Below are 15,401 nucleotides of genomic sequence, written 5' to 3'. Positions count from 1 at the left end.
GTTTCCTGTAGGAATGGGAATGTAACATTAGAAATCTGCTATACAATACCTGTCAAATATGCATTTTGCAGAAAAAGACAAAAGTTCCCTCACGCATGGAGTCTACTAAATCTTTCAGCATCATAGTAAAGCTAATCAGGGTTTCACGTTTTAAGTATTTCTTTTTAAAACTGTGAGATAAAAGTGGGAAGAAGACTGATCTCGTTCCAGATGATAAAAACACTAAAAACAAAAAGGAAGCTAAAATAAAATCTGTAAGTAAGGTTTCACAGCTTACTTATGCTTTTGTTTGGAGAGAAGCAACTAACTTGCATTATTCTTTGATGATTTATGACCAAATAAAAGATATGCATAGGAAGCTAATTCCTTTGTACTTCTACAAATTGTGATTTAGCTACTTCTGGAAAGGAGCAAGTCAGTTCTTTCTCTCAAAGGCAAAAGAAATGGGTAAGTCTTTGAGTGTTGCCATTTTATCTTGGAGAACTTGATGGTATTCTCTAAATACCTGAGTTGTTTCCATTATTAATATTATAGGGAATACCTACTGATCAGTGCAGACATTAAGATAACGTTTTTCACTTATCCAACAGAAGTAAAAAGATAATCAGAATGACCACTTGCAGAGAAAATTTTTCTCTGTGAAATATTTTGAATACTGTTGTTTTCTTCCTTCTTCCTTTCATGACCACTGCAGGCCAGCAAGCTTTTTCTTGAACAAATGAAAAAAAGTAAGCTTTCTATATAAACAGTCTTTCCTATTCCTCCATAGAAAGCTGCAGCTTGCCATGGAAAAGTTTATCTTGATCTATCTTCCTTACAAGCATTTTCCATTCTATCATTCTCTGATCAAAACAATAAAATAGACATAGAGTCAAAAGTTCTGCCTATCAAGAACCACAACCTGCCGACATAACCATTGCCTTTGTTTGTACTTCTGTGTGTGTGTGCGTGCGTATATGTGCATGCATGCACACGCGTGCGCATGTGGGTGTTACAAATAAGACTTTCCAAATTTCATGGCCCAATTTGGAAGCTTATGTCAAACTTGTTTTGCTTCATCTGTTTCAGTCAGGGTCTTATATCATTGTTGTTTCAAACATGTGGAAAGCTTAATGGAAGTCATTAACTTTTATTTTAGTTTGGCCATATTGTCATCATGGTGGGCAGATGCAGAGATGGTGTTATTCCCAAGATCCTCTTTTTGGAACACTGATGTTGTTTACATCTTCTTGATCAGAAGAGAACAATAGTTTTTACTTATTTTTAAAGCTCTGTTTTGCAAATTAAAAAAGCCCCTAACAACCTTTGAAAATGTAATTAAAGATACTCCTTTTATTCTTTTAACTGTCTAAAATCCTTTACAAGTTTCTTTTTCTCTTCTAAACTACCATTTGAAACTTTTGCACTCACAGCTCTATGGGTTATTGTTCTGCTGAAGGAATGAAAAGAATTTCATTAGATGTGTTTTATATTTCTTGATTAAAAATGTCACCCGAGGCTCAGTGACTTTGTTTTACGTTAAATGACTTCTGCGTGCTTTGATCATCACTTTATTAATGCTTTAATGAATATTAAAAAAATAAAGCACTGTATTAAAAGTTAAGCTCTCATATAAGGAAACTGAATCCCTTTTCCAAGAACTACAGTATTTCTTACTCAAACATTTCCTTCTAGATTAAGGTTTTCTCCAATTACCCTTTAGCCTGCTGCAGACTAAGTTACAGGAAAGCACAACAATTATATTAGAATAAGATTGAAGAGAGAGCAAGAAAGAGAGCAGAGTAGTATGTTTCTATTCAAACAAATATATTCCAGACTTACCATGCACTTGTTTGGTTTTTCTCCAGAATGAACCCTCATATGAATCAGCAGTTTGTAACGAGCATTGAAGGGTTTATATCGGCGGACACAGCCTGCCCAAAAGCAAGTGAAGTCCTCTCCTTTCCGCTGGTCAATGTGAGTCTTTTCTATGTGTCTGACCAGTTCGTCTTGTTGGTCATAAGTGGCACTGCAGTCAATCCACTGGCAGACCTGTTTGCCATTGCTGAGGTCCTGTTCATCCCCATCGCTGGGCTGAACAGACTTTGGAGACATAGAGGCGTGTAAGTGAGGCAGTGTCCCTTGAGTCTGGCTTAGCTGCTGGTGCAGATGGTAAGGGGGAGGCAGCCCTTGATGATGTCGATAAAGATCAGCGGTGGAGGAGTAATCGTCAGCTGGTTCTTGTTTTAAGAAACTCACCTTCTGGGTGCTGTGTGAGGTGTTTTGATGAGGAATGTTAGTACCATTCATCATAAGGCTGAGGCTTCCATTCTCCTCGACTTGCTGCATTTGTATCTGCTCACAGTCACCTCTGTCACATTCAGCAGAAATAGGTACAAGACATGCTGGAGGGGAGGGAATACTGCAAGGGTTTCCAGGCTGAGAGCAAGACTGGGGCCGAGAGGATTTTTGAGCACTGTGATGACTGATCTCCACAGGATGAGAGGAAATGCCAGCTGAATTAGTTCGCAGTCCATTCACACAGGTGACCAGTGACGTCTGTGATGTGCGGATGATAGCCGTAATATCAATTCCTTCAGCTGAAGACGGCACAACAGAGATGCATCTCTTCTTCAGGTTGCTTGTCTGTAGCCTGGCCGAGTGCTGAGGGGTGCCAAGTGACAAAGGACCCAGGGAGGAGCTATGTTCATTATTAAACAAGTAGGATGAAAGTGAATTTGTAAAGCTATTATTCATTAGGTCTATTTCAGGATGCAGACTACTGGAGGCTCTCAGCTCCATCCCCTCCGTAATCCTCCTATGTGTGGAAGCCTCAGACAGAACCTTATAATCACTAGGGCATTCTTGTTTAATCTGCTGAGCCGAGTGACTTCCATTCAGGCATGGAGCAGCAGAATCTACTGAGTCTTGAAACCTGGGTGACCTGTAATACAGTTTTCATTAAGCATCACTAAATGCCACAGAATTTATGATTCTTGTACAAGACACAACATTTGTTAAGCCCCGGAGAATGGAAGCACTTGCTCTCTGCTGAATGTTGCCTGTCTAAAGCAGCAATTACACCAAAAAGTTCTGCAATGCCTTCTCTACAACCCTTGTAAAGGCAGCATCATTTTACACAGGATTACTTTTACACAGTGGGTTACGCACAGAACAGACAATCTCCCCTCCACTGCTACGGGCTGTTCATCAATCACAATCTAGGTTTTCAATGCATAATAGATCGGGCAAAACAATAGCTGAGAATGAAGTTTGAGAGCTTTGGGCATTTCTGAATTATTCAAATATTGGCATTTTCCTCAGAGCACACTGGGAAAATGCCTTGGCATTCTTGTTCACACAAATCAAAAAAGGCGAGCTGAGCTTTGCTTACATATCAGAGAGATGCTTTCCTTTGCTAAATTAAAAAAGGAGCAAGATCAATGGGCAAAAAAGCAATACAAAGAAAGAACGGCTTGCTTTCAACCAGTGGTCGGGATGTCAACGAGAGACCAGATGAGTATTTACTTCTAAGAGGTCTATAAAAGATAACCAAGAAAAGTTCACAACTGGAAGATTTAAACCGGCAGACTACATACCCCCATTTTCATCTTTCATATTAAAGTCTACATGGGTCTGCAAATCAAAAGAAGATTGTTCTGCAGAAGTAATTTTCAATCTTTTTTGATGTGTGCTGAATCCAATCACTGAGGAAGCAGAACACAGGCATTTCAGGAAAACACTGCATTTAGGAAATGTTTCCTCCTAACATTTTCTTCCAAGCAGTTAGCAATTGGTTTTATGCCTTAAAATAAAACATTTTATCTCAGCTATAAATATTTAATGGGGATGACCCAACTGTGTGTTTTTTCTTGGGACCAGGGGGTGTTCCTTACATATCCCTAAAGCATGAGAGGGTTTAACCTATGGCTTAATAATGAAGCGATGTGCCAGACTGAGAAGAGGAAACAGTACAGGAAAGCTGTACCTTAACTAATAAACCCTCCAGAGAGGTGCTCCATGGCTCTTATGCTGACATGTTCCACTTAAATGAATTTTATGCTTTTTTGATGCTAGCATCACAAAAGCTGAAGAAAACCTGGCCATTTGGCAACTTGTATGTAACACTGCAGCTAAGACAAATCTGACACATTTTAAAGCATGAAACACATATGCATAAGGTATTTTGGACATATATATGCATTAAACTGCAAAGCTGCTGAAGAAACGGCATTTATTTTACAGCTTCGATGATTTTATCTCTATTATTTTCATTAAACGAGGGAAGCTGGAATGCCTTCTAACACCTGCTTGGTAACAGCTTTCAAAGAACTACCAATTAGAAAAAATAAAACAACAGCAACAAAAACCTTCAAAAAGACTTCCTTCCCAAGAAATTAAGGTTGTCAAAAACCGACACCTGTCTGACACACACAACCGGCAACACTGCATTCACTAGTGACAGGTTTCTAAGCTCCAACAGTTTGGAGCCAGTAGGGCTTGATATAAAAAAACCCTTTAAGGTCATAAGAGAAGTGAAATTCCCCACGGTTCATTGCTATAGAACAATCAGATCTTACATTTGCCACTAGAAATTTAAAAAGAGTACATTTAAAAATTTTAGAGGTTTCCATAAACCATTAGTTATAATCTCTCCCTTTAGGTTTGCAGTTGGTCTCAGGGTAAACTTAAAGCACCTGGTTTTGCAGATGGCAAATTTAAAAAAAAAATAAAAAAAAAAATTCCAAACCCAACAGTATTCATACATTATTTTTTAACATTTACAGAACCATATGTCTGTAAAATATGTGGCATAAGCATATGTAAAAACCTTTTACTGCACATGTTTGGGAAACCCTGCCCTACTTGCATGTAGCTTCATTACTCAGTATAAAGTGTGCTGTTTTAAATTCATTCTGAGAAAGGTTTTACAGCATAACATGCCAGGCACAGTATTTCCTATTACTTAGTTTCTTCTGCACGAGAACTATTCTAAATAATTCGGTTTGTATCATAGTTCAGTGGTCCCAAAGCCTCAGGCTAAAGTAAACACAACACAGTTCTTATATCATATAAAGCTAACCCAAGCCTTACGTTTCAGCCTGTGATAATTGGTGTCATATTATTAAGCTTTATGTAAAGGTCCCATCTTGCCAGAAATCCATGTGAGGAGTTCAAGCTGGAGTTAGTTCAGAGTACCTGCTGGATGGATACAAACACCCCTGTCCTAAGAAACACTAGGTTCCCAAAACTCCCAGCAACATCAATCTGCATTTCCAGCAGAAGACCTTATTCAGAGTCAGGACTGTATTGCTGTGATCCTGCAGTGCAGAATGAGAGATAACCAAAAGAGAGGAGTTTTGAACCAAATGGCAAGCTGAAATACCTTATTTCAAGAGCAAATGAGATGAAGGCACTGAATTCATGCTTCCCATTGCCACAACCGTGTCTTATCCATGCTCTGCCTCCATAATGATAAGCATGGGCTGCTTGTGCAGATCAGAAACAAGTCTTTTCTGGGAGCTACAGTTTCCTCTGTGGTACTGTACATTTAAATACATTATATTATACACCCTGTGTTAGTTAACTGCTGGGAGAATCTGGCATTCTTTCCATTTCCCAGTGTTTGAGTGTTGGGGTACTTAATGTCAGGGTTGCATACATGCAAACTTTCTGTATTCTTGGCAGAGTTTTGCCATTGCTGTTGTAGGGAAAGCACTGCTCGTTCCTCCGAGTCCTGGGGGCTGGGCAGAGAACAGGCACAGCAACAAAACTGATATGAGAGAGACACAAGGTGTCTGGCATTCAATTTGCTGGGTAGCTCCTCTTATACCCATTGAGTATTTTCTCCTGTAATGGCATCTTGCTGTTACAACCAGGGATCACATTCCAAGCCTGGTACACACAGGCAGTGCTGGTTGTAAGGATTTCAGAATCTCTGGACAGTAACGAAATATAAATGCATATGAAACGAACAGCCAAGAAGAGGGCAAGAGGGACAAAGGACAGCAGGACAGTGTAAAGAGCACTGCCTGGACATGTGGGTCAGTACGAGCAGCTCTGGGGGGCCTCCAGATGAGCAACCCTGGAAGGGAGCAGGGTCAGCAGGAGAACAAACCCCACAAACCTCTCTTCCCAGGGAGCATCCATGTAACCAGGGATGGACAGTCAGAGGCAACGGAATTGCTGTTTAAGCACATGAAAGCTGAGCGTAAGGCCTTTGAAGAGTAACAGCAGCCTCTCAGAGGATACTAAGGCAGCGTTTCCGAAGAGACTCCCTTTACGTGGTAATTGGAGCCAGAGCACGAGGCCAGTAGCACCACGCCAGAAGTGCTGCAGTTCCCAACTGCCCTCAAAGGAAAAGATGACTGTATCTGAAATCTCCAGATTATTTACAAAACATACATGCCTTCAGTTGCCACTGTAAATGTGCAATCAGCGATAACTGACAGTTTTAAGAAGCTGGAGGGGATTGTCCTGCTGCGCATCCAGGGACCCTTTGCAACACTATCTGACTGCTCTGATGTCTTCCCTGGGTTTTATATGCCAAGCACCGAGCACAGTGTGGGCGGGTTTGCTGTGTCTGATAATGGATCATTTGACAAAAGGCCAACGTCAGCTGTGTGCTGACTCCAATTGTGGTAAAGAAGGTATTAGGACTTTTCCAGAGCCACACACATCGCATTCACCGATAGCATGTAGTAGCAATTATGTTGCACAACTTAAAAGCTATTTAACTGAGTGAGGAAAAGGGGCCAGGAAGAAGAGGAAGAGTGATTCTTGGATTAAGGCAGTCATCCCTACTATACAGTTTCCAAGAGAAAGTGATTCAGGAAGAAGCTGAAGGGGATAACAAGTTTCAGTGCACTGAGGGAAAAAAGGACAAAGCCAATCGTAACCCCAAATCCTGAGGGAGATCTTGGATTGCTAGGGGAGGTGCTCTCTGGTTTGTTTGGGTTTTCCTCGGACATGGCATATCCTAGAAATGCAGAGTTGTTCAAAGCTCAACCCAGAGAGATTGTTTGTATTTGTACCTCTCTTTATTTCCATTCTGGTCACTAGAGCTGGACAGAACAAGTTTGACCTAACTCCTGTGTGCTCAGATGTCTGTCCACTCCAGTCCTATGTCCCTCATCTATTTTGATTCTTCTCATGTAATGAAGCCTGAAATCTGGGGAGGCACAGAGCACCCTTGGCCCCCACTGACTTCACTGAAACTTGATGGGCATTCACCCCCACCTCAGTTACGTTCTCCTGTTTGCAGAGCTTGAGGGAAAGACCATATTTTCTGATACTTGCTCGTCCAGAACCTTCAGCATCACAAACACCATGAACAGAAATCATCCCAACTGCTGTCCACCTTCTCTCACATGCCAAGGTTCTGTCTGTACCGTATGTGAGTAGCACGATGATAAAATCAGACACTGTCTATGAGGTTCATAGTGCAGAACCTGGCATTAGCTTTACCGTTGCAAATCACATGCAGACCAAAGCAGTATTAGCCAGATGGACATACAAGCAGAGCATGCCCAGTGGGACACACAGACAACCTGTACAGGAATGGAAGGGTCCTTCAAGATACTCTCCAAGATATATCTCTTCAAGATATATCTCCTTCGAGATATTCTGCTTAGAAGCAGTAGAGCCTCAAGGCTTTAGACCATGCCACAAAGCAAAGGGGAGAGAATCAGGCCTATCACCTGCTACTTTCTCATGTCATGCAGCAGACAATCCTTTATGTTGTTCTGGGAATCCTCTTCCAAATGGGGGCTGGAAGAGGTTCATATTTCTGAGGGTGGGTACTGTGATCCCCGGTATGCAGGTATCTGTCATTTCCTCATTATAGATTTTACAAAAAGGTTCAAAAAGATCTAAGCAGAGTACTCTCTTCCTCCTTTTGTTTGCTCCTGCCCTAATTATCTTTGTTTCATAATTGTCCTCACTGACAGAATACAAAAAGGTTGATAACTGCCAGGCCCACATTGAGCCATAAAGAAGCTAGGAGGGAGCAGACTTACATACAGCTGCAATAGCATTTAGAAATCTTTGTAGTGATAGCAGAATATTTTGTTATGTAGATATTATTTGTCTTTTTTGACAACAAACAAACAAACAAACTCTTTCCACTTGCTTGCCATATTGCTGTGCCTCCTCCTCCTCCTGAAAACACAGATGTTCTTACCCCACTAGTAAATGGAAAAGGGGAAACAAGACATAAATATGCATAATAAAATCAGAAACAGTGAGATTTCCAAGACCAAGCTATAGGCCATATTTCCTCTTTTTGTGATTATGGAAATTTGGGCTTGATAGCTCTACACACAGAGTGCCAATTATTCCAAGTATCTAAGATAAAGGCTGCAACTTTATTGAGGTTTTTTCTTTTCTACAGCTCTTCAAAAAGGTCAAGATTATTCCGTATTATATCCCCTGCCAAAAAGCAGTGTAATTAAAATAGATGGACAGATTTTAATTTGTAGCAGGCTTCTATTCACAATGGATGTCTGTTTAGGGTACTTGTTTAAAATCTGGTAATGTTAAATTTGTAACAACAACAAAAAAATAATGGAGTTCTGTGTTTTCATATAATTAATTTATAGCAAATGTTTAAATAGAGATTCTGTTCATAGCATATCCAACTACAGTGTATATATCAAAACCAGAGACCAAATTTTCACATTACGGCCTTAAAAGCAAATACCAAGGATGTGGCTGTATGGGAACATTGAAAATACTTCATTAAAGGAAATGCTGTAGAAATAAAAGTGGCATTGGCTTCCTGTAGGTTTGATGGTGGCATGCCAAATTGCCATATGGGAGACATTGTTTTGGGAGTAAGTATCATCCCTGCCTTCCAGGCTGCAATTTGGAAACAACATGGCATTGGGGTGGAGGGTGGAGGAACAGAGGAGGCAAGTCTGACCCTACTTAAGCCCCTAGCAAAACTCTCATTGACTCTTGAGCATGCTGGAAGAGCCCCCACAGAGAAGCTGTATTTAAACTTCAATTCAGAGGGCTGCAGCTGCATATACAGTGACTCTTCCCAGCACTGCCTTGGACAGTTGTCTGTGCACACGTGTGTGTCCCTGCAGTGCGAACCTGCAAACAAGCAGCGTGGTTAAATCACCATGCAAAGGACTTCCAAAATGAAGTAAAAGCCAAAAATATTCCTCCAAATGTAGCACCCACAGATGCTGCTGGGAAACAGTTCTGACAAAGCCGCGATCCAGAAAAGCAACCGATAAAACCTGCGGTGATACCTTATATCCGAGTGTGTCAAGTTCAGCTGGCCAACGTGAAGCAGTCTCTCACAGGACAGTGGGTGGTCTCGCATAAGTGAGTTTCCTGTGTGGATGAACAGACCTTGTCTGCAGACAGGTACTGAACTACTTGTCATCTCCATGTCCATCATGTTCTTCTTCTCGGAGATCAAATTACAATGATTGTAGCCACCATTCACTGTCAAAAAACCAAAACCAAAACAAAACCGTAAGCCTTTGACTAAGAACCCTCTACACTCACTATTACTTTGTACACCCAGTTCGGATCTCCTTGCAAAATTCTTGTAAATGACATGGCAGTGGAAATGAAAGGTTTCACAAGGAAGCAAAAATTAATTGCTAAGGAATATGGATCTGTGAACTATGGTTGTTTATTATTTTAAGTTTTGTGGCTTGTTTACACTTCATAATCTAACTCAAAAAAACTTAAGTTTGATAGCGTCCTTTCTTTCTCTGTATTTTTACAGTAGAGTCTTGCCTGTGTTAGATTTTGGAGAGGGATGTTTCAGAGTCCCTTTTTTTTCAGGGAGAGGAGCTCTCTGAAAACAGTGACGTAAGTCAAGTTTTTCTTTGCAGACAATTATCTCTGTGATCATGACTTTAGATGGGCATGTTTCTACTTTACTGTCAGGTCAACAGTGTGAAAAAATGTAACTAATTTTGTTTTGATGTATACATTTAACTGTATTTTTCCAAGTAAGCTATTATTATAAATGCTAATAATATATTCTGCTCTGGTGAATATTACATTTTACCAGACCTGGAAAAACAGACTAGTTATAGCAATATTCTTCAGAAATATATCTATATATATGTCACCACAAATTATAATCTAGCTAAGAAAACAGGACGAAGGGGGAATTGAGAATTTAGATTGCATTAGTCAAATTCTACTCATTCCATTTACTTTAAAAGATATAGTTCTTTACCTCTAGTGAAGTAGTCAAATACTCATAGATAAGCATGTATAAAAGTATTTGGAAGAGATTTAGCTTTCAGAGGCTAGCTAAAAAAGTCACAACAGCCATTTACCACAATTTTCACTAGTGTATATGAATCACGCTTTTAAAATAGCAGATCTCCCTCCAATCTGTTTTCTTCAAGGAGACAAGAATTTAATGGTGTCAGATACTAATGGCAAGCATATTTCTGTAGTTTTCATACAGAGCCCAGAAAGTAACTCACTCACCCTTGTACCCAACACTCATGGTGACGGGTGCTATAGAGCTAGACCGCACTGTAGTTAGCCCATTCTCTATGGAGAGACACTGAGTGTTGCACACTGAGGAGGAAAACAAACTCTGCATTCAAAGTGACAGAAAAGACAAAGCCTGCACTCGGTTTCATGCAGATCACTGATCCTCACAGGCATCAAGGTCTGTCCTTTACTAAGGTGTTACAAGGCATGACTCATCAGAGTTTTGCTGTCTGAGTTTTATCCAGACAATGCTTATGTGGTTCAGCCATACTAAAATGGGTATTTAGGATGGGCTCATGCAACTTCAGGACATGCTCTCCTCTTCTCCTTGACTATAGAAAGTGCCTAAACAAGTTAACTTAAACTGAGTACCTAACTTTTAGCCAGCTGCAGTTGAGTGAAATGAATCCCTCTGAGTAGCCGTAGGACTTAAAAATATCTTCATCACAAATAACCTACTTTACATTGTTCTCAGGTCTTGTTCTTTTACTGAAACCAACATTGGGCCTGCCATTGACAGCACAACTCCTACCACTTCAACACTGTAATTTGTGGTATTATCCAGAGCAGGTAGATACTGATATAGAATCATAAAATGGTTTGGAACTGGTCTTTCTCCATCTTTCTTATAAGCCTCCTTTACATATTAAAAGGCCACTGTAAGGTCTCCCCGGAGCCTTCTCTTCTCCAGGCTGAACAACTCTCAGTCTGTCCTCATAGGGGACATGCTCCAGCCCTCTGACTATTTTTCTCCTCTGGACGGACTCACTATAACAGGTCCAAGTCCTTCTTGTACTGGAGGTACCAGAGCTGGATACAGTACTCCAGGTGGGGACGACATGAGAATGTAGAGGGGAGAATCACCTCCTTCAACCTGCTGGCCACACTTCTTTTTATGCAGCCCAGGATACCACTGGCTATCTGGGCCTCAAGTGCACACTGCCAGCCTATATCCAGTCCTTCATCCACCAGTATCTCCAAGTCATTCTCTGCAAGACTGCCCTAAATCAATTCATCACTCAGTCTGTACTGAGTTTTACACCTCTATTATATAGGTTTTAGACCGATATTATATAGGTATAATATTACATAATTAAGCAGATATCGCAGTACCTAGTTAATGATATTTTCATGATATAAGGGTAAGTAAAATTGTACTCATGAAGTTTTGCAGTCGCTGCAGTTTTGTTACATCATTTATGAAGTCTCTACCAGAGGCTGTGATCATTTTCATCATTGCGTCAGCACAGCTCCTCAGAGCAAAGGTACCCTTAACATACATGAACCCCCGTTTCCTCTTAAGGACAGCTGCTACTCCTATAGCAAATGGAAGGCAAGTGGGAGCGCCTGAGCTGCTGTGGTCCTCTATAATTACAGTCACTGAATGCTTTGAAAGTGATGAGAATCACGTTCAGGGTTTTGGTGAGTATAAATGAGAAGAAACAGGTGACTGGGGAAAGCAGAAAAAGTTTCTGGTAACTGGAGAATTTGTGAAAGGGATCACAGCACAAAAGTCCATTCTCCTCCGCTGGCTGGGCTCCACAGCCTCCCCATCATGCTCCACGGCACCATTGTAACAGGGAAGACCATGGCAGATGAAGACGTAGTCCAGGCAAGCATCCAGACCCATAGAAAAGAGTGGGTACATGTGACACCCAAATTACAAGTCTCATGAGGCATTATTGTGACATTTCCAGAATAGAATTCCCTGTTTTCAGTGTTTGGCTGATACATTACATTTCTTGACCATTTATTTATTTGATTTTTATTTTTTTAAGAAGTCAGAATCTTTAAAATTGGGAAAACAATACCGGCTTTTTCCTACAGAGCTCAAACACAATACCAAGGCACGTCTTAGGAAGTGTAGTCCAGCATTTTATACAAACAAAAAGCCCACGTAAGAGTTCTAGGAATGATACATGAGATATTAAAGGGAAACACGTTTGTATTTAAACTATACGAAGAGAAACATTCTTCATGATTATTAATACATATGTTCTAGTTATTTCAGGTCTATCTTCAGAGACCTGAATTCACCAACACTCTGTGATTGTTCTGAATGACCCTGAAGGTACTAAGAAGCTGTACAGAAATGCAGCATCTTTTGGCCTGTGCAGGGCAGTCAACTGTATTGGGTGGTTTTGGATCTAAGCAGTTAAGAAGATCACGATGGATGCCTTTCAACTTACAGTGGGTGTCTGTGACCGTTAGCTTTGCCCTGCTTGTAATCATGTCATAAATTATCATTATATCCTCTGGAGTCCACAGCTCCATCAGGCTTTATTCCATCATAATTTAACTCACTTCAGGGGTAATATCTACCTTAGCAATACTCTATCTATAATCAGACTTGTGGTGGTTAATTTAAATTCATGAATCACAATGAAAAGTATCTAAATAGACTGCTAAACACTGGTGAAATAAGTTCTATACACTTTTAAAGGCCACATCACCAAGAGCATTTGGCAAATCAGTCATACCTACAATACCCAATTCACAGTTTTTCCCTCAGCAATGTTACCTGGAATACGTTCAAGATTTATCTTCCCTCCAAAGTACTGTGAATGCTTTTAAAATGTTCTGGTTTATACTGGACCCGTAATAAAAACACTTTCTTTCTTTCATTCCCCAAATGATACAAGTCTGAATTTCATTAGGGCTTTCTAAATACGCATTTTATCAATTTTATCATATTATCAAAACACAGAAACTTGAAGCTTCCACTCAAAAAGTTCAGCAATTACCAACTGTAGCACACACTGGTACCTATTTGTGTGAAGATGGAGATTTCCTAGAATAACATGAACATTATCCCTGTGCTGTCAAAAATTATTATCTTCTCTTGTAGCTGTCAAATCAGAAAATACATTTTCTCCCTGCAAAGGAGCAGAACACTTAATGCTAAATCCATGAAATTATGTGTGTTTCAGCTAATGCATCATACATTTGCCTTCAAAAAGTACCTTATAGATTTATTAACAACAGCTAAAAATTTCTTGCACAACAGTGCCTTGAGTGAAGTCACACTTGCATCAAAGCCCTCTGAAATGTGCCCACCACATGGGAGTTGGAACAATGACGGACAAGGAACAACATCAGCACTCACATCCACCCCCCCGCCACCCCCCCAGCAACTAAAAGAAGAACTGAGAGAGTGTCCTGAACACAGACAATTAGAGTCTACGTTCAACTGCTCAAGCACATGTGAAAGCAAATTCATTGCCTCTGAAAAAAAAAAAAAAACGAAAAAAGGTCTGGTTTACACCCATGTAACTGAGAACAGAATCTGGCCTTTTGACAACTGGCTGTTTTATACAATGTTAATATCACTGGCTGGCATACACAAGATTTAAGCATTTTCCATGTCTGGAATTAGATCTCCTCTTTCACTGGTATCGAGGGGCCTTTAACCTACATACTGTAACTTACCAATAACAGATGAAAAGAGCACATACTCCCTACCTTATTCCAACGGGTTCACCCTGCTTTCAGTAGAACCATAGCTATTTCATAAATCCATATAAAAAACTAATCCTAATTTACAGAGAGTAAATCTAATAAAAGCAGAATGGTTTCCAGAAGGATCTCACAGAAGTGGAATCCATCAAGGTAACTTTTGTCTTTCTCCTGTCCTGCAGTTTTGATTTGTATTTTTACATTTAAATGCCCATGAAGGGAACGGAAGAGGTTGATACAGTGGTGTGCAAAGACTGCAATCAGGCAATTCCTTCCATATGAGTAATCAAGTTAGTTCAGTTTTGGATATCTTGCTTCTTTCATTCTGGGGTAACTGACTTTGGGGGAGTTTCCTCCTGATTTATGACAGATTAAGTCATGTGAGAATTGGTCCTATTAATTGTGACGGGGCTACACACCTCACACTGGTCAGGATCTGCAGAATCAGCCTTACATTTCTTGCCGGGGGTAAATTCTCCTAGAGGAAGACAGAGCACTACCTCACACAAAGGGAAACCTGTCTGTGTAACAATGAGATCAACATTTAAAACAACCCTACTGAAGGGCAATAACTCGCTTTCTTCCCTGGGGAACATCTTGTTTACCATGCAGGAAGGCTTCACTCTTACTGATAAAATTAGCTATTAAAGCTGTAGAGATAGCAAAACTTACCAAATGGATCATTATTCAACAATAAACACATGTTGCAGCGCTTTGGAGTTTACCTAATTAAGGCCAATGAACAAATAACTGAAACGATGTATAATTGAAATGACTCACATTCAAAATAGAGATAGATTTGAAATATTTCCCTAACATACTTAGATATCCCCAGAGCATTGTGGGTTTTGCGGCAAAGACCAAACTAGGTCATTTACTTTTTTTTCTTACTGCTCCATTCTCTAATTACTTATTTTTTTAAAAAAATTTGCCATTCTTGGTTTTGTTTGGATGCGATGTCCAAAATTTACCACGACAACACTGAGAAATGGAACGCTGTTACTGGCAGCTGGATGAGTCACGTGAGACGAGTGAAAGACCAAACAGTACCAGATTTTCTCAAACAAGTGAAAATCATCCATGCTGGAAGAGGCCATCAAAGCCCTCTGCGGAGAGAAAATTATTAACTCAAAAGGTGCCAAAACAGCCAAACCATGTATCACAGGGAAGGTGCTGTACCCATACTCAGCAACCCATTCCACATAACCAGCACTGAATAACCTCCATTACGGTATGGCTGGAGTGACTGCCACAACTCCTGTACCATCAGTAATTTAAAAGCATCAAGAGAGATGCTCAGCACTGTGCAGGCTCTGTGAAGACTCTAATGAATGAACTGAATGCTTCAAAACACAGAATCTTCAAAATGATTCATGAACACACAGCATTTTCAACATTTTCAACAACAAAATCAATGTTTTCCCAAAGTATTTCATGCCTGTTATGCCATTCTCTATTGTGAATTGGAGGGCTTGTCTTATTCCTAC

At 40.2% G+C, this 15,401-nt stretch overlaps 1 protein-coding gene across 1 annotated transcript in view; it reads right to left on the bottom strand.

Moving 5' to 3' along the window:
• The window catches only part of GLIS1 (GLIS family zinc finger 1), a 205,749-nt gene that overhangs the window by 101,856 nt on the left and 88,492 nt on the right, over positions 1-15,401 (bottom strand). The window contains exons 2-3 of the mRNA XM_074908089.1: positions 9,240-9,438; positions 1,822-2,923 (exon numbers count right to left, since the gene is read on the bottom strand). Of these exons, the coding sequence (XP_074764190.1) occupies positions 1,822-2,923; positions 9,240-9,438 (1,301 nt within the window). The remainder of the gene's footprint in view (positions 1-1,821; positions 2,924-9,239; positions 9,439-15,401) is intronic.

The sequence above is a fragment of the Athene noctua genome, chromosome 5, assembly GCF_965140245.1.
Source record: "Athene noctua chromosome 5, bAthNoc1.hap1.1, whole genome shotgun sequence".
NCBI lineage: Eukaryota > Metazoa > Chordata > Aves > Strigiformes > Strigidae > Athene > Athene noctua.
The sequence above is the reverse complement of the archived record's forward strand: the minus strand, read 5'-3'. Positions and strand labels throughout refer to the sequence as shown.